Below are 18,042 nucleotides of genomic sequence, written 5' to 3' on the forward strand. Positions count from 1 at the left end.
AGGAGGGCAGGCGGCGGGATGGGATGCTTTGGTACCCAAGTGATCTGCGCGGAGGCAGCCCCTTGGCAGACAAGTGGCCATGCCGTCCCAGGCACCTGCCCGTGGGCAGCCGGTTCCTGGCCGCACGGCTCAGCAGGGCAGACTTTGGGCTAAGCAACCCCGGCAGGTGGGGGGGACGTTTGATTTCCCCACAAGGGCCAGGCCAGGGTAAGTTACCAGGGACACTTTTGGCGCAACGATCCTGCGAAGGCAGGGAGCAGCAGGCACTGACACAGACAGGCACACAAGCGACAGGCATGCCTGGACACAAGCCCGCACCACCAGCACACCGCCACCGGGAGCCGACCCCTGCTGGGGCGCGCTGCCCTATCAGCTGGGACCATGCAAACCCACAGGATTGGAGGTGCCAGCGCCGGGCACCATTTAGCCGCGAGGTGCGGACAGGAGAGCGTGGCCTGCCCTGACGGGGAGAGGTTCTGCCCCCTGCGAGGGCCAGCTATGTGGGGGGAGGGTTGTGGGACGGGGCAGAGAAGAGACGTGCCGAGTTCCAGTCCTGCGGTGTCACTGGGGCAAGCTGAGCCGGGCAGGGGCTCCTGCACCCTCTGTCCCAGCCGCCAGCAGTTATGGCAGGAGGGGCAGGGTGGGGCTGTGGGTGGGGCTGGGAGTGTGGGGGGGGGCTGCAGTCTCCTTTGGGAGCCCAGGTGTCTGGTCTCCTGTTCCTTGCCTGCTTGGACCCAGCCGGTCCATGAGTCACTGGGTCGCTGGTGTCTCCCCCCTGCGTTCTCAGAGCCCCTCACCCTGCCCGGCCTTGGCACGGCCTTGGCACACTCCTTTCGGTGCACGTCCAATGAGAAGTGACACCCGGAGCGACAGGGCCAGGAGTGGGGGCCCTGCGCTCCCCGCCCCCCAACACAGCCAGGAGCTGAGGCACCGACGCCTTCCCCAACTGCCCCGTCAGGGCAGAGAGGGGCTTGGTATTGCTCAGCCTGCCCCACGGCTGCCCAGGGCCAGGCCGGCAGCGAGGCTGCCGTGCTCGGAGAGGCCTGGTCCGTGCCCACACGGAGGACTCGCAGCAGCCCTTGAATGGCTCTGCCGAACCCTTCACGCACCGGCTACAAACCCCTCCCTGCCTCCCCCCACGCCACCCCCAGCCCCCCTCATCAGCCCCCCCACACTGGAGCAAGCCTGGTCCCAGGGGCCACCAGCTGCCGGCAGGGGCCTGCCTCAAGGGAACGTGGGGCAGGCAGGACTGGTCCCATTCAAGAGCCTGAGGTCCTGTTTCCAACAGCTGGAAACGCCCCCTGCCCGTCACAGCTGCCCTAGGACACTGGCCTGCCCTCGGGGTGCGCCACGGGGCCACCAGAGAGCGAAGGGTTAATCATGCCGTTGAAGGGAGGCAGGGCTAGCAGGGACAGGGAGTCACTAGCCCTGGAGTCTACTCATGACAGTCACCTTGTGCCAGCCACTCAGCTCCTCGGTGCCTCGGTTTCCCCAGCTGGGAAATGGGGGTAGTAATTGAGCAGGCATTACCCAGGGCAGCAGATCCATTGCCCCATCGGGCAGTGCACTACCAGCGTCTGGAGCAGGCCGCAGCCGGCCCCGGCCCGTGGGGATGTTTGTGCGTCCTCCTGCACTGGCCCCATCGCACTCTGGCCGAGGGGGGTCCTGGGCCAGGCTCCCGGCGCGTGGGACACCCACAAAAGCTGGGCCTGTCCCACAATTTGGGGGTGGCTGGAACTTCCCCCCGAGACACCCCCACCCCTGCTTTTCTCGCTTCCTTTTCAGCTCCTGGCTCGCGTGGCAGTGGTGCTGGTGGCAGCCTGGCTGCTCTCCTGGGCGTGTGGAATGCTCCCAAGGCGGTGCCCGCAGGGCTGGGTGGGGGGCATTGCTTGGGACTGGCCCCAGGTCGCTGGTTGGGGCAGTTCTGCCCTCCGCTCGGACGCCCCCTGGAAGCTGAAACAGGGCGAGCTCGGCCCCGCGTGACGCTGCCCAAGAACCAGGGGTGCATCAGCCTGGATCCTGCCAGCCCTGCCCAGTGGCCGGCAGGGGGCAAAAGGCAGCTGCTTTCCAGCACACAGGACAGGCCCAGCCCTCTGCCTGGAGCAGTGCCCCCCTCGCACGCCATCCCGGGGCTGGGCCCAGCTCACCCGCCGGAAGGGGCTCCCAGGGGCCAGTAGGAGACAGACTGAGCCACCCGCCCGGCCCAGACGCAGAGGGCGAGCACCCAGCACACGGGGAGACCGGCTCCCAGCCTGCGCGGCCACGGGGTGCCGGTTCTGAGACGTTCCCGACCGCTCCGCTAGGCAGGGCTGCCCACGGGTCTGGGGCCAGGCTCCTTCGCTGGAGGAGGTTCTTGCTTCTGGAGCTGCCTGGCTGCAACGGCAACAGCCCCACCCCTGTGCAGGCCGGCTGCGAAGGCCCAGACAGAGCGACCGGCCTCCTGCCTCCCTCTGCGCCCCCGTGCGCGCAGCCTGGGGGAGCTGGAGTGTCTGGTGCCCCGTGTTCCCGTCTGTCCCGGAGTCGCTGCCGGGCCCTGGGCCGGGGAGGTGTCACACACACATGCGGGAAGCGCCGGCCATGCAGACGACAGCATGCAATGCCTGGCCCACGCCAGGGCCTGCACGTTACCTGCTGGCTGAGACACTCTCATCCCAGGGGTTGGCAGCAGCATGTCAAGCAAGAAGAGGGGTCAGGAAAGGTCCCGCGAGAGCAGGCCGGGTTCCCAGGGCTCTGCCCGCACCTGGCCAGGAAGCCCAGGCCCAGCGCTACATGCCCATTGCCGAGGGGGCCGGCCGGGCACGCGACGGCACTTCTTTTGCCTGCTGCCCGAGAGCGCAGTGTGCACCCCCGCGGCCTAGCCCTGTGGTTAGCTCCCTCTGTGCTCCCAGGGCCCTGGGACCAGCCCGGGGCCACAGCATCGCAAACCCATTTACAGAAGGGCTAAAAAGCACTAGCGCCGCCACCTCCCTGCCCACGTACAGCGCCCGGCGCCACGGCTTCTCCAGCAGCTCCAAGGCCTCCCACCCTCTGCGCTACACCCTCTCCCCTCAGGGCCTGTCTGCCAGAGGGGCCGTGCTGGGACCTGCTAGCACATGGCAGCCCTGATTTAGCCAGTGTGGAGCGCGGGGACCATTCAGACAGTGGCGGGAGGAAGTGCCAGCGTCAACTCCCCCGCCCCCCGGAAATTACCCCCCGCACACATGGATGAGAAGGGACCAAGTCCAGGCCTGGGGCAGCAGCTGAGACACTACAGCCGTCTGTGGCAGGTGCCCGCTTACAGCGAGACAGGGGCGTGAGCTCCTTGCCGGGTGCACGGGTCACCCCCACCCCAGCCCTGCATCGACCCAGCAACGGGCAGGGCACTAGGACGGAGGGGAGTCCTGCCCGGGGCCCCAGCCCCCTCTCCGGGAGCAGCCAGGATCGGTCTCCGCTCAGGCTTTGCTGCTGCACCTGGCCGGTTCCCAGGGAAGGGCGGCACCGCGGGGCCCGTCCCACCGACCTGGCTCTCCACGAGCATGGCCATGTCCATGAACATGTCGTGCAGCTCCCGGATGCTGTTCTCCAGCTTGATGATCTCGCTGTGCCGCGTCTCGATCTCGTTCAGCGCCTGCTTCGTGATGCTGGAATCCATGACGATCTGCAAGGAGACGGAGAGACGGCGCGTGGGCTCCCTGCCTGGGAGCGATGCTGGGGGGGGGCCAGCGAGGAATGCCCTTACGGGCGCGGGGACTATGCAGCGTCCCCAGTGCACTAGCAGGCGACGGCCTGGCCCGGGCACGTTCCTGAGCCAGCTAGGGCCCGGCAAAGACGTGCTGGGGGAGGCGGGCTGGCAGGGCAGGCAGACACTAGGGCTCAGGTATCTCTGCATGCAAGCGTTCCCGCGGCAGCTGTGCCCAAGCAGGCGTCTCGTATAGCTGCCACCCCCTGGGCAGGGGCACGGGGGCAACGAGGGCTGACAGGATGGAGATGGCGCCCACGGCCTGACACAGGCGGCCCGGAGGTGTCCTGGGGCCGGGCGCGATGCCAGGATTGGGGACGCTGGGTGTATCCCGCCGGGCTCTCGAGCAGCTCCTGCAAGAGACGCAGCCCCCTCTGCACCGAGCTGGGCTTCTGCAAGTGCGGCTCCTGGTCCCTTCCCCGGCGGGGAGCTGATAACTCCCGGTGGGGCTGGCGGCTGGGGGGCAGGGCGTGCGACTCTGCCAGCCCGGCTGTATGAACACACCCACCTGAGAATAGCTAGCACAGCGCTGGCGCCTGCAGGCCTCGTCACGGCTCCCCAGGCTGGGCACATCCCCTTGCGTGCTGGGTTATAGGGCCGAGTTTCCGCTGACAGTGAGCAGGGAGGTATGGGGAAGGTACATGGGCCTGTCAGCTAAGATTTCCAAGTAGCCTCCCTGGCGGGGGTTAGACGGGCTGTGGAGCCTTTCCCCACTGGGCCACGTACAGCCCAGCCCAGCCCAGGAGTTGTTCCCTTCTGAGGCTGTTCCCTGGGCTGTGTGAACGGATGGGGAGGGAATGGGGGGGACACCAGCTATTGCCTGAGACCCTCGACAGCCCCTGGCGCTCATCCAGCCTGGCAGGGGGTGCAGGTCCCCCCGTTCAGGACTGAGGGAGGAGGGAGTGTATTGCCACGGCTCGTGCTTCAATCTCGTCTGTGGCTAATGCAGGCCTTAGGCCGTTGCCCTGCAGCCACGCTCGGTGCAAGCCCCTGGCTCGCTGTGTTCATGTCTACACCAGGCCAGGGCGTCTCCCCTGCTCCCGGCTGTTTGGTGCGGCGCTCCTGGGGCAAAGCGAACCTCATCTTCGGGTGCCATTGCATTGCAAGGGGCTCTCCAGGCTGCTCTGTCCTGCCGCTCCTCCCCGCCAGAGCGTTAGTGGATCCGGTCTGGGCCAGTGGGTCTCAACCAGGGGGTCATGTGCCCCCAGGGTACTCAGAGTCCACCAGGTCCAGCAACTCAGCTAGAGAGCGGCCTCGTTTTACAACAGGCTCCACACAAAGCTCTCCCGCCGTCAGCGCAAAGCAACGTTTCCTACAGACGATAGATGTTTGCACTGCTCTCTGCCTGAAATGGCAGCACCCGCTCGATATTCCGATTCATTTCCTTGATAACTCTCTGGGAAAGAAGCGGAAGCCGGCACTCTCCCACTACCAGCGCGCTGGGACACCTGGGGACGTCTATGTCGGATTGCGTAAACACGCAGCTTTTAAGTGAGGTGAAACTTGGGGTACGCAAGACAAATCAGACTCCCGAAAGATGCCCAGTTGTTTGGGAAGGCTGAGAACCACTGCTCCGGGCTGCTGATTGTATTCTCACCCTTGGCAGCGCTGGGACAGTTATGCTGGTCTGAGGACCTGGATTTAGCACAGGCAGACTGGCCCTCGCCTTCAAAAGGACGCCTGGACCATAGAAACAGGGAGAGTTTAAGGTGTATTGTCTCCTGAAGCCCTGCTTGATCCAGCATCCAACGGTGAGTTACCTGTGACTGAAATGACGGCGTTCCGATCCAAACCCTGCTTTTCCCCTCTCCCTTCACTCCGGCCGTGGGTTAAAGTGCTGCTGCATCAGGAATGCCCAGACCTAGACGTTTCTATCCCCCACCCTGTGACCCAGCTCCCATGCAACGCACAGCACTGATCTGCAGCTCCAGCAGGGGATGCTGGCTGCTAACATCGAACTGGAACTGAAGTGGGGCAGCGGCGACAATGACAGGACTGTACGGTTGCTAGCTAGGGACCCAGCAGGGCTGGAAAGACTGTGGCGGGAGCAGCACAAATGCTGTGTGCACCACAGGCTTTTCCAGGCGTTGATCCCACTCCAGTGAGCAGGAAAAACAGAGTTAGTCGCTGGCACGTGGAGAGGACAAACCCAGGTTCTCCTCAGTGACACTCGAATCTCCTCTGGCTCCTGGGCTCCACGTGGGAGCTGCAGAGAAAATCAGCGACAGTATCTGGAACCAGGTTTTCTCTGTAGGCATCAAGTGACTCTCCCAGGACGAATCTCAGCGGGAGCAGCAGAGCTGTCAGGCTCACTGCCACAGATCCAGGCGCTGCTCACGCTATTTACTGGGGAGCGCCCCCCCCCGGCAGCGCGGCCAGGCTCCAGGCCATGGCGCTGCAGGCCGTAACCCCCTAGGGGCTGGTTTTCACTAGCTGAATTGAGGCCTGAGGCTTAAGTGTGGACTTGAGAGGGAGAAATCCCAGGGCGCTTACCCCAGAGGAGAAGATGGCTGGATTCCCGCTCTCCAGCATGTCCTCCAACTCCTCGCTGGTCGTGGTCCTGCCAGCTGCAATGGACAGAGATGGCAATGATCAGCGGGAGGGCAGAAAGAAGCTAGGAATCTCCCAGAAGCCCTCGGCCCAGCTGTGGGCTGTAGATACAAACCCTACCAGCCAGATCCACGTTGCATCAGCGGAGCCGCACAAAGGTGGAGCAGACAGGGCGATCTCCAGCCAGCAAAGCACAGGGCCTGCTGGCGCCCAGGCCTCCAATCAACCCTTGAGAACAGTTCCCCTAGCACCGGCTGGCCTGCTCCCAAGACCTTCCTGCATAACGGCCCCGGGAACCCCTCCCATCGCATGGGAGTCACTCCCCAGGCCAGTGGACGTGCCATGCCAGCCTGCGGGGTGTGTGGGAGCACAGCCGCTCCCCTTGCCTCTGTGCAGCATCAGCCAGACCCAGGGCAAGTCCTGACCCCAGCTGCCACCCTAAGCCATGACGACGGCAGCACGCAGGGGCTCAGCCCAGCCAGGGAAACGCAAGGCCGGCGGATGCGATGGCTGCCCTGTGGTGCCCCGTCCCCATGGTATGACACAGCCTGGGGCCAGTCACATTTCCAGCTACAAGGAGCAAACCCACCACGTCCCCTCAGCTTCAAGGTCATCTCTGACAGGGAGCTGGGGACGTCACAGGCCTCGGGGGCCCACTGAGATCGGACTGAGCCCAAGCCAACGTGCTTTCAGACAGGCCTGGGAGGACCAGGCTATCCAGACCGTGCAGTGCAGTCACCCTCTCTCCGTAACGTAGCACCCCCAGCAGAATCCCTCTGTTCTGTCTTCCCCTAAACACTGACTCAAGCGTCGGCTTCAATTCCCCAGAGGAAGCAGCGTTACTGCAGCGTTTTCTCCAGGAAATCGAGGCAACCAGGGTGTTCCAGAGAAGCGTGGCACGCTTGGGGGCGTCTGCCCCAGTGACAGTTGGGCCCCACCCATCGCCCTCATGCCTGTTATCCCTGGCTGACTCACGTTGTCCTAAGACATCCTCCTACCCTGTCTGTGACCCCAAATGCAGTGAGGGGCCTGGCCAGGCTCTGCCACCTGTGAGGAGAGACAGCAACAAACCAACACCCTGGAGAGAATCTTACATTTGAAACTTCGTAACGGAAAAGCCCAGAAACTGGGCAGGAACAAGAACGGACCAGAAGCGGAATAACCCTCTAATGGAAAGTAGCAGCCAGTACTCGGATGGGAAATAGTAAACTGCAAATCAACAGTCCAATAAACGATGTTGCGCCAACAACCCGCTGTGTCACCCCACGAGGGAATCGGCTCCTCCCCTCCCTGGTGACACAGTTCAGCGTCTCCGCTGCCGTCCCGCCATCGCATCTCTCCGGCTTGCGATGCTCATTTGCTTCGACGCTGCGACACCTCCTTCCAGCACGTCCACCTGCGAACGACAGCCCGAGGGCCACACGGGTTCTCCAGGCGCCCAAACTGCGTCCCTCTGTCAGCGTCCCAACGGCCAACCTCACCTGTCTGTGTGACTGGGGCCCCTGAGGAAGAACCCCCTGATGCCTCAGACCCACCAGAGGCGAGGACCAGCCAGACCCCACCGCCGAGGCAGACCCAGAGGCGGAGGAACCAGGAGAAGGGACGGGCCCGATTGACGAGGACCCGCCGCCTGCCGACGATCCCCTGGCCGACTTTTGCCGGGACCAGAGAGAAGACCACACCCTCGCCCAGGCTTACGAACAACTGTCGGTGGTAGACGGGGTCATAACCAACCCTCAATGAGCGCCCCAGTGGCCTCGATTCAAGCTACTGAGAGACCGGCTGTACCGCCTGGAGAGAGACCCACAGACGCAGAATCCCCACGCCCAGCTCGTGGTGCCCCGACTGCACCGTAAGGCCGTCCTACGTTTGGCCCACGACATCCCAGCGGCAGGACACTTAGGCGTGGACAAGACCCTCGCTTGAGTCCTCTCCCGGTTTTACCGGCCGGGCGTACACCGGGAGGTCCAAGACTACTGCGCCTCCTGCCCCGGATGCCAGAAAGTGCCGTCGGCAGGAGTTCCACGGGCCCCCCCTGGTCCCTATCCCCGTGGTCGGGACGCCCTTCGAACGGGTGGCCGTAGACCTGGTGGGGCCCTTAGAAAGGAGCGTAGCAGGATTCCACTACCTCGTGGTCCTGGTCGATTATGCCACCCGCTTCCCAGAGGCTATCCCCCTGAGAAATGCCACCGCCCGAACGGTGGCCAGCGAGCTCATCAAGGTGTTCGCCCGAGTAGGGCTCCCCCAGGAACTGCTCACCGACCAGGGGACAAACTTCACCTCCCGGCTGCTGCGAGAGAAGCTCCGGACCTCCATCACCCACAAACTGACGGCTTGGTAGAGCGATTTAATCGCATCCTCAAACACATGTTGAGAAAATTCCCGCCGGAGGACCTGCGGCGGTGGGATCAATTAATCCCACCCCTGCTCCTCGCCATCCGAAAGGTCCCGCAGCCCTCCACGCAGTTCTCCCCTTTCGAACTCCTGTACGGCCGTAGCCCTGGGGGATCCTGGACTTAATGAAAGAGCACTGGGAGCAGGCCCCCTCCCCATCTAAGGGGATGCTCCAATATGCGCTCACACTGCAAGAAAACCTTCGCCAGGCCAGGGCATTAGCCCAGGAAAACCTCCAAGCCGCCCAGCAAAGCCAGGCCCAGACCTATAACCGGGGAGCCAGAACCCACTCCTTCAAGCCGGGGGATCGGGTCCTGGTTTTGCTGCCCTCAGCAGAATCTAAGATTCTCGCCCGATGGCAGGGACCCTATGAGGTCCTCCGGGTGGTTGGCCCCATGAATTACAAGATCCGCCAACCCAACCGGAGGAAAAAGAAACAGGTGTATCACATCAACCTGTTAAAACCTTGGCGGGAACGAGCGGGCCTGTTGATCAACCCACACCCCCCAGACCCAGAATTGGGCCCACTGATCCCCACACAAGAGGAGCCGGGGGAACCCCAGATCGGAGGCATGCTTACCAGACCCCAGCTACGAGAAGCCAGACACTTGATTGAGACCTTCGCCTCCACCTTCACCACAACTCCCGGGAAGACCGACCAGGTGTATCACGTTATAGAGACTCAACCCGGTGAGGTCATGCAGACTGGGACACGCTCACCGCCCTGCCACCTCCAAGCGGCGGTAGAGGAGGAGGTCCAGGCCATGTTACACCTGGGAGTCATCAAGCCCTCAATGAGTGAGTGGCGGAGTCCAGTGGTCCTAGTGCCCAAGCCCGACGGATCCCGGCGCTTCTGTATCGACTTCCGGCAGGTCAATGAGATCTCCAAGTTCGACGCCTACCCCATGCCTCGCATTGATGAGCTACTAGACCGGCTTGGAGAGGCCCAATATTTTTCCACTCTGGACCTTACAAAGGGATATTGGCAGATCCCCCTGGAAGTGCGCTCTCGTGAAAAAACAGCCTTCGCGACCCCTAGCGGCCTGTATCATTTCATCCGAATGCCCTTCGGACTACATGGGGCCCCCATGACCTTCCAGAGGCTTATGGATCAGCTTCTGGCACCCCACATAAACTACGCCGCCGCCTACTTAGACGACGTCGTCATCTATAGTTGAGACTGAGGCGACCACCTTAATCAAGTGGCCGCCGTGTTGCGGACTCTCCATGACTCAGGTTTGACCGCCAACCCCCGGAAGTGCCACATTGGATGGCAAGAGACTACGTACCTGGGCTATACTCTGCACCAGGGAACCCTGCGACCCCTGATTAGCAAGGTACAAGCCCTGTGAGAGTACACCCGACCAGCCACCAAGAAACAGGTAAGACAGTTTCTAGAGTTGGCCGGCTATTATCGGCGTTTCGTACTGAATTTTGCCACCCTTGCCACCCCACTCACGGACACCTGCGAAAGGACCAACCACTCCGTGTTAAGTGGACCCCGGAATGGGACTGGGCCTTCGTAACACTTAAAGAGGCCCTGTGCCGCGAGCCAGTCCTCCACAGCCCGGACTTCGCTCGCCCGTTCGTGGTGCAGACGGACGCCTAGGCCGTTGGACTAGGAGCTGTGCTGACTCAGGTGTTTGACGGGGAAGAACACCCCATCCTCTACTTGAGCCGCAGGCTGTTTCCCTGGGAGGAGCAATATGCGACGGTCGAAAAGGAGGCCCTGGCAGTGAAGGGGGCACTGGAAGCCTTAAGGTACTATCTGCTGGGGAGCCCCTTCACCGTGGTCACAGACCATGCCCCCCGCCGCTGGCTCCAGCGGATGAAAGACACCAACGCCTGGGTAATGCGGTGGTACCTCGCCCTGCAGCCCTTCACATTTACCATCAAACACCGTGCGGGGTGGGACCATGCTAACGCGGGTGCATTGTCCCGGATGGATCCACTGGAGCAGACCAGCCCCAGAGACCGGGGGCTGGACTTGAGGTGGGGGGTGTGTAGGAAGGTGCAGTGGCCTTCCTCTGAGCCGGGGCCCGAAGAAGGGCCACAACCGCGGGGACGGACAGAGAAAGGGCCAGCAGCCCAGTCTGCCCGGCAACTGGGAGGCCAGCTCGCTACAGGTCCTGCTGGCCGACCAATCCAGCTCCGGAGGGGCGGAGTCTCAGCCAGGGCCGAGAATACAAAAAGCAGGCCCCACAGCTCAGAAGAGAGGAAGCTGCTGCTGGAGGCAGACGTGCGGCCCCGCCGGCTACAGTGGAAGCCTGAACCGGGCCGGGCCGCTGACACAAGCGAGCGCCTCCCAGGGCACAGACCCCGGGAACGGCCCAAGTGACCCACCACTAAGGGGTCTAGACTAGCCCGTAGGCCCTAGTGATTGGACTGAGTCCCCTGAACCGGAGGGCTGGGAGACCCCCCCACCCCGAGGCTGGACCTGACCTAGAGGAGCTGCCGGAGGCCGAGCCATTCCCCGAGCCCTGAGGGAGCTGTCCCTTGCCGAGGAGCTTCCTGCCTTGCCACCTGTGGACGCCGAGGGACTGGTGAGCCTGCCGTGGGCGGTCTACCCCAGTGACTCTGAGGAACCCACAGATGCAGCTACCTGGGGATATGGGGAGGAAGTAGCCCAGGGGCAGCCATAACCGTGGCTGAGACAGGGGCAAGCCCCGTCAGCGTGTTGCGGCAGGAGCCCCGGCGACTTAGTGGCAACGCCTTTGCCACTGCTAGGGCCCTGGGCTGGGACGCAGTGGAGCTGGGTGGACCTGCGTCCCCCTTCCCTCCCCCTTATCCTTGCCACCCAGAGAGTGAGCACTGTCCTCTGCACTCCTGATTCGAAAACACTGCTTGCTCGCCCTGCCTGAGGGCCGGGGCGATAGACTGCTCGCCGGCCTGCCCTGCTTCAAGGCTGGGGCACCAGACTCATATCTGCAGTGAACATTCCCCTTGCAGAAAGGTGCAGTGGCCTTCCTCCGAGCCGGGGCCCGAAGAAGGGCCACAACCGCGGGGCCAGACAGGACCCCGTGTTCCAGACAGCAAAGGACGGGGAATGAGAAATGGCAGTGTGTCACTGACACAGCATTACCCAGGCCATACATGCACAATACCGCCTCTGCAGAGTGCACAACACAGTCAATGCGACACTCCTTCAGTGCAACACATTCCTCTGGCTTGGAACCTGGATCCCAGCCCTATCCAAGGAGAGCTGATGCAGGGGGCAGCTAAGAGCAGACTGTCTGTTACAGAGAAGCAGTCAGAGTTTCGGATGGAAGAGGGAGTCTTGAACATTGCTGTTAGCCTCCTGCCATAACAGGCGGGGGTTGGCTTTGATATCTGTACTGGGTTCTGTCTGGCTCCACCAACTGGTGCTTCCTGCTAGAAGATAAACCAGGGTCTGTCTGCAGATGCCACAGCAAATCCCCTTGAGAGAGTCATAAATCCCTACAGACAGCTGAGGCCTCGCTGAAGACGGTCCCCGAACAGTACATTTTTCATTGCCTTCTTTATTACTCTCTTGCCCTAGAGACACTGTGATGAAAACAGCTGCCCTGGTGCTTTGAAGCTCATCTGTTCCTGCTCCTTACTCCCCATTTCAAGTCAGAATGCTGTGTTTGTGACATCATCATCTCTTGCTCTGGAGAGGGTTATGATGTCACAGACGCACGTTTATGACTTCAACCTGGGACTCAGAGGCAGACTAACACCAAACTAATGACGATTATATTTTAATGTTTGGGAATCTGCCGGAGGGAATTCACAAATTCCAGTTAGGTATTGTCCAGACCCTTCTGGGAGTCCTTCAGCAGCTCCTCCCCTTAACACCAGATAGGAGGATTGGCACCTGGGTGTCTGCCCGAATGCCCTGTCAACAACTGAACAACCTTGCCCTAGCAGGACAATGGAGATTCCCTGGAAGGAGTATTGATTTGCTAATGCCTCCACCCCCAATCGGAGACAAATGGTGCATGGCTGGGGAATGAGCTCTTCTCTCACTCACATGGGACTCAAAACTATTTTTTTTGTAAACAGGAGGGACTTATGCACGCTTGGGCAGAGGCCATTAACAAAAGACAAGACTGGGACACACTAAGATGCAAAGGACTCTCAGGAGGGGTGAGGAAACTGAGGCAAAGTCTTACATTCAGGAGTTTATTTTTCTAGAAATTTGTCTCTCTCCCTGGGCTCTTCTCTCTGAGTGAAGTGTGTGTGGGTTCAGGAATTCCTTTGCAAAGCGGGTGTTACTTCCTTACACTGCCATATACCCGCGAAGAGAGAAACAGAAAGCCGGAGGGTCCACACTTGTGATGAAACTCTGGGAACATGCAACAGCTACTGCAGGTGAGGGGGACGGCCTCTGGAGAGCCAGCAGTCATTTCAGGGCCTAGGGAATTGGACTGTGGGATCGCAGACACAGAGTCTGCTCCTGGAGCACGTGCCTAGGGGCCCAGACCCAGAGAGCCAGTGCTCAAGTTCTGCCCTGCCCCAGTGAGCCGAGAGTACGTGGAACCCAAGGTTTGGATCCAATACAGCAGCTTGGGAAGTGTCCAGGAAGGGAAGTTCATGACGGTCTAACAAATCCAAAGGGCTACAATTTTCAGAAGTACCTAGGTCCTATTTTCAAAAGCGCCTCAGTCACTGAGGGGCAAATTTTTTTTAAAGCACGTAGGTGGCTAAAGATGCAGATAGGCGCCTAGTAAGATTTACAAAGCCATCCTAGGCACTCACAGGCAATCAAAAATCCCACTACATACCTGTCTGCACCTTTAAGAGTCTAAATGTCTTTAAAAAACTGGCTATTAGTAAGCTAGGTCCTATTGATTTTCAATGGGAGTTTTTGTAACCGTTATGCAATATCTGTAATAAAACAGGTGAGAAGAACTGCCCAACCTGATAAATAAGTGATCAAACTTGAAGAACAGGTATCACTAAAGGGAACAGTTTTGAAACTGAAGGATTGGTGGGTGTTTAATTCTGAAAGAAAGATGTCACGGAAATCAAATCTGCCACACACTAGTTCTGCCTCTCTGATAATGGTGAAAGAACTATTTAATAGGGTGTTATGCAAACATCAAAATCAGAAAAGAAAAGCCTACAAAATGTGGATAAAGTAAAACAAAAGACAGAGAGCGAAAAATACTGGAAAAGAGGGAACCAGAAGGCAACTGACATTTTAAGGAAATAATAGAAATGTAGGGCTGGAAGGGACCCTGATAAACCATTGATTCCAGCCCCATGCAGTGTGGCAGGAGCCTTCTGCACGGTAAATCCTTAGAGCCAGTTGACTAATGAAATAAATTATTTGCAAATTAAGTATTTGTCGAGTGAGGAGGACTCACAAATAACGTATGTGACTAATGGTATCTGGGCATCTACTGAACTGAGTTTATCTGTGATGAATTTAATAACTTGTGGAAAAAAGTCAGTGAATGAACCATCTGTGACTATTATTCAACTGGTTCTCTAAATATACAATATTGACCAGTGAAAGGGGGACAGGAAATTATTTAAATACAATTAAAAAAGGAATTTGGGGAAGCAACGAATGGGAGCTTGGGATGCAGAGGAAATGGGACCAGAATATCGTAAGGGAAACAAAGAAAGAGCTGGAACCTGCAAGTTGCTGATCGGTCTGGCCCGATTCATCAAAACCCTTCAGCTTGGAAGTCAATGGGACTGTTCCCGCGCTACCCTACCCAACGCCCAGGAGAGGATGCGATCCAAGACCGAGGGCTGGTCCATCACCAGACCAGCTTCACCTCCAACTCCATTGACCCAGTCCTGCTCTGCATTCGGGCCCAGCTCTGCCCTCCCCATTCCAGACCAGCTCCAGCCCCAGCTCCACTCCGCCCCCTGCTCCAGCCCCAGCCCAGCTCCGCCCTCATTCGGTCCCCAGCCCCAGTTCCGCCAGAGCTCCGCTACTGAGGAAGCCTAGGCTGTGCAGTAATGGGGGGGGCGCCCCACAAACAGATTCCGTTAATATTATGGGGGGGGGGGACTGGAAAAGCTTGAGCACCACTGGTCTAGCTTGCTGGACACAAAGGCAGCTTGATTCCCTTGAAGTCTTGGTTTTGCTGGAGTAGGACGGGGCCATGACTTTTGGACCTTCAGTACAATACAATCATTTGTAAACACAAGACAGCAGAGAAAAACACGGCGAGATCAAAAAAACCCGCACCAAGAATCCCTGCCCTGGACAGAGACCGATTCAACACTCATCCACATGAGCAGTGTCCTCCCGGGGGCAGTATCCTCAGCTTGTCTTAGAAACACACACATCTCTCCTACGCCCCGGGCCTGCGCTTCACACATCATCCAGTCAGCCCTTTAGTGAGGTCACACAGCACCTGCCAGCAGGGCGGCCGAAGGATGCCAGGGCGATTTGTGGACAAGCCAGGGTTTTACCAAGCCCGTGAACAATATAAATCTTGCCAGGGTGTAGCTGTCATTCAAATGCCAAGAGTTTTTGGTTCAGGTGTCAACATTCCCTTAGTGTTTGCAACCCAAACATTGCAGCTGTGTTAGTGCAGCAGAACTGGAAAGGGGGCGTCGCTCCGGTGTTTATACTGTATCATCTGTGGCTTGTGCACACTTGTGATCCCGCTGGTGCAAGAGGGGCAGGGTTCCCCCAAACTGCCCGCACAGCTGGGAAGGTGAGAGTCCGTGAGAGTGAGGGCTGGGAAGTGACTGCCCTCTCTGCTCTGCAGTCCCGAGCTCCGCATGATGCCCCCTGTGAGCTCTCAGCGGCCAATAGGTTGGTTTAAATGTATCCTGTAGCCGTGGGGGGGACGGAGTTTTACCCATCAAAGGAGAACTTCCTCCCGGCTTCTGGGAAGCCTCAAGTCTACACTGCCGTGGGTGCCCAGCAGTTAAGGGAGCCTTTCCCCGCTTTGCTTGCGCTGTCTGTTCTCCACACCAGACACAGGCGTGGGTAACTGAATCTCTCTTCAGACCCCCCCGGCGGGGCAGGGCCCTGGTCACTCAGGGCTTCGTTCTCAGCGCACCGCACCTTTCCATCTCGAGGAGTCTGTCTGCAGCTGCCATTTTGTGCGACAGAATGAATGCAGCATGTTACTGGGGCGGCAGGGGCGGGAGGTGCAGGTCCAGCCCTGTCTGTGACTCAGTCGGCTCTTCTCCCGAGGTGCGGAAAGTCAGTCACCACTTGACAGGAGGGTCATGGCTAAATCAGTCCAGGCCTGGAGATAAAAGAGCAGCCTCCTACGAAGCAAAGGGGAGAGGACAGAGAGCTTGTAAAGGAGAATGCCAGCCAGCACCCCAAGGGGGAGCGCTGCGGGGTTCTTCAGCAAAGAGATTTGTGACTGAGGGACCAAGGAGCCTGTACTCTGCCAAGCCGTTACAAGACCCCCACCAGGGGGATGTTACTATAAGTATTCTGACCTGGGAGCGAGTTATTGCAAGAGCCGCAGAGGAGCTGGGTGCCTGCAGGGCCACGCCCAGCCACAGGGGGGAGATCTGGGACGGCCCCTGCTGCAGAGGGACACGCACACCCGGCAGCCTCTTTCGCAGGCAGAACATTGCTCTCTCTTGCTTTTTCCCGTTAATCCGAAGGCTAGTCATTCAGCCCTGAGCGCGCAGGGCTGCCCCTTCCATACGGAAACCCCTCCTTGGGGCGTCATTGTGGACGTGTTGATGAAACCACCCCAGCAGAACCCTTTCCCCAGCCCCCTTTTCCCATTCTCAGGGAGCAGAAAGCAAGCGAGATTTCAAACATCATTGCTGCTCGCAGACAACGCTGGAGAGGAAAGAAGAGAATGTCATCTGTCGCGAGCCGCGCGTAACATTCAGACTCGCACAGCATTACCTTACGAAACTCCTAACCAAGGCCGACTGAGATTCTCCCGGTGCAACTTAGGCAGAGCCCAGCCGAGGCAGGAGAACGGCTAGGGAGGAATTTCTCTGGCTGGCATGAATTCCAGGATGTCCGTGTATTTAAAAAATCTCCATGACATTTGGGGTCATGGCGATTTCTGTGGCGGAGTGAGTGGGCGGGTGGGGGAAGATCAGGTGAAGTTGGATAAACTGTGTCTAATGTGAATGGCCCAGAAAATTGCTCTGGAAGAGATTAGAGAGTGGCAGATCTGTCTCAACACTACTGGGACGCAAGGATCAGATTGAAGGAGTCAGAACTGGGGCACCGGACCACGCCCGTGACTAGACCATCAAAGTAGACAGAAGGGCAACAAGAAAAAGACGTCCGCTAAAATCATTGTCAGTGTTTGTGGGACATAAAAATGAAAGACAACCACACATACGTGGAGGACTATATAAGGAAGCAGGAGCCAAGAGGTTCTGATATGTTCTTCTCTTTAGAAGCTTGGTTCTGCAACGCTAGTTTGGTTCTTATAAAATACTCTCTGCTAAAAACAGTACCACCATGTGATCCATAATCCTCCAGCTTACAACAGCAATGCTGCAGGGCTCGGGGCACTTACTCTTTATTCATAAGGGTAGTCTGTGATATCCAGGTATTTGCCATGATGTCCCTGGCTTGTGATGTTCCACCAGAGCCATGCCCTGACCTTCCCCACCATTTACCACGACAGATCTACATCACCAGAAGGGGAAATCTACCCACGGGACTGAGGATCGTTGGCTGAGCGCTATTTCTGTATCCGTCCACCAACCATCTTCCCTGTGAAAAGTCGGGGAGGCGTGAGAAACAGGCCAGTGCTGACGGAGAAGGCATCTGTCACAGAAATCGAAAGCAGGGAGGAGAGGCTTTAACTAGCTGCCCCAGTTTTTAGAGCAGGAAGAAGCTGCGTTCCCTCTGAAGCTCACTTGCTTCGCTGGTTACACGGAAGCCCAACCAGTGTTTCCGGGAAGGCCGAGAAGTCATTCTCGAGACGTTCTAAAACACGAGCTATTTACAAACTCACACTCACAGCTTCGTGCTCGTAAATGAAAGTTCAGAAAGTTACTCAGCTTTCTGCTCTCTCCGCAACCCAGTGGAAAGGGGCAGGTTTAAAGAGCCTTTTCAAGACCCTCCGTATGAACGGCATATGTGTAGCCCCTGAACATTCACAGCTCAGAGGAAACTGCAGCCTGCCCTTCAGCTCAGCTGTTCCAAGCCATGCTTCTGACACTGGGACCAAACGGGAATGGTGCTTTGGTAAGTTTTTGTTCTGAGAGTTTCCACCCTTGCCCCCAAGTGTAGCAGCAAGGAAGGTTTAATCAACACTTTGCCAGCATAGCCTCATTCCCAAACCCCTCCTGCGGTACAGACACTCGTTCCAAACAGGCAACGTAGCTCCAGGATCTCCCAGTAACTCAAACTGCACCCCACTAAAGGTGCATACGGGGCAATGGGCCCTCTCTGTATTAGTCCTTTCAGAAATCAGGCAAATCATAAAGGCATCTATAGTCTC

General features: G+C 58.8%; 1 protein-coding gene across 3 annotated transcripts in view; it reads right to left on the minus strand.

Annotated features, from left to right (window-relative positions):
• The window catches only part of STX1A (syntaxin 1A), a 183,988-nt gene that overhangs the window by 2,273 nt on the left and 163,673 nt on the right, over positions 1–18,042 (minus strand). For 2 of the 3 annotated variants that reach the window (XM_067537738.1, XM_067537739.1), the window contains exons 7-8: positions 6,212–6,285; positions 3,500–3,637 (exon numbers count right to left, since the gene is read on the minus strand). In XM_067537738.1, the coding sequence (XP_067393839.1) occupies positions 3,500–3,637; positions 6,212–6,285 (212 nt within the window). Of the gene's footprint in view, positions 1–2,331; positions 3,638–6,211; positions 6,286–18,042 lie in introns of those variants that run through there. The other variant, XM_067537737.1, reaches the window with a different exon arrangement.

This window comes from Emydura macquarii, unplaced genomic scaffold, assembly GCF_026122565.2.
Source record: "Emydura macquarii macquarii isolate MOO-44397 ecotype Brisbane River unplaced genomic scaffold, CSIRO-AGI_Emac_v2 contig_450, whole genome shotgun sequence".
Lineage (NCBI taxonomy): Eukaryota > Metazoa > Chordata > Testudines > Chelidae > Emydura > Emydura macquarii.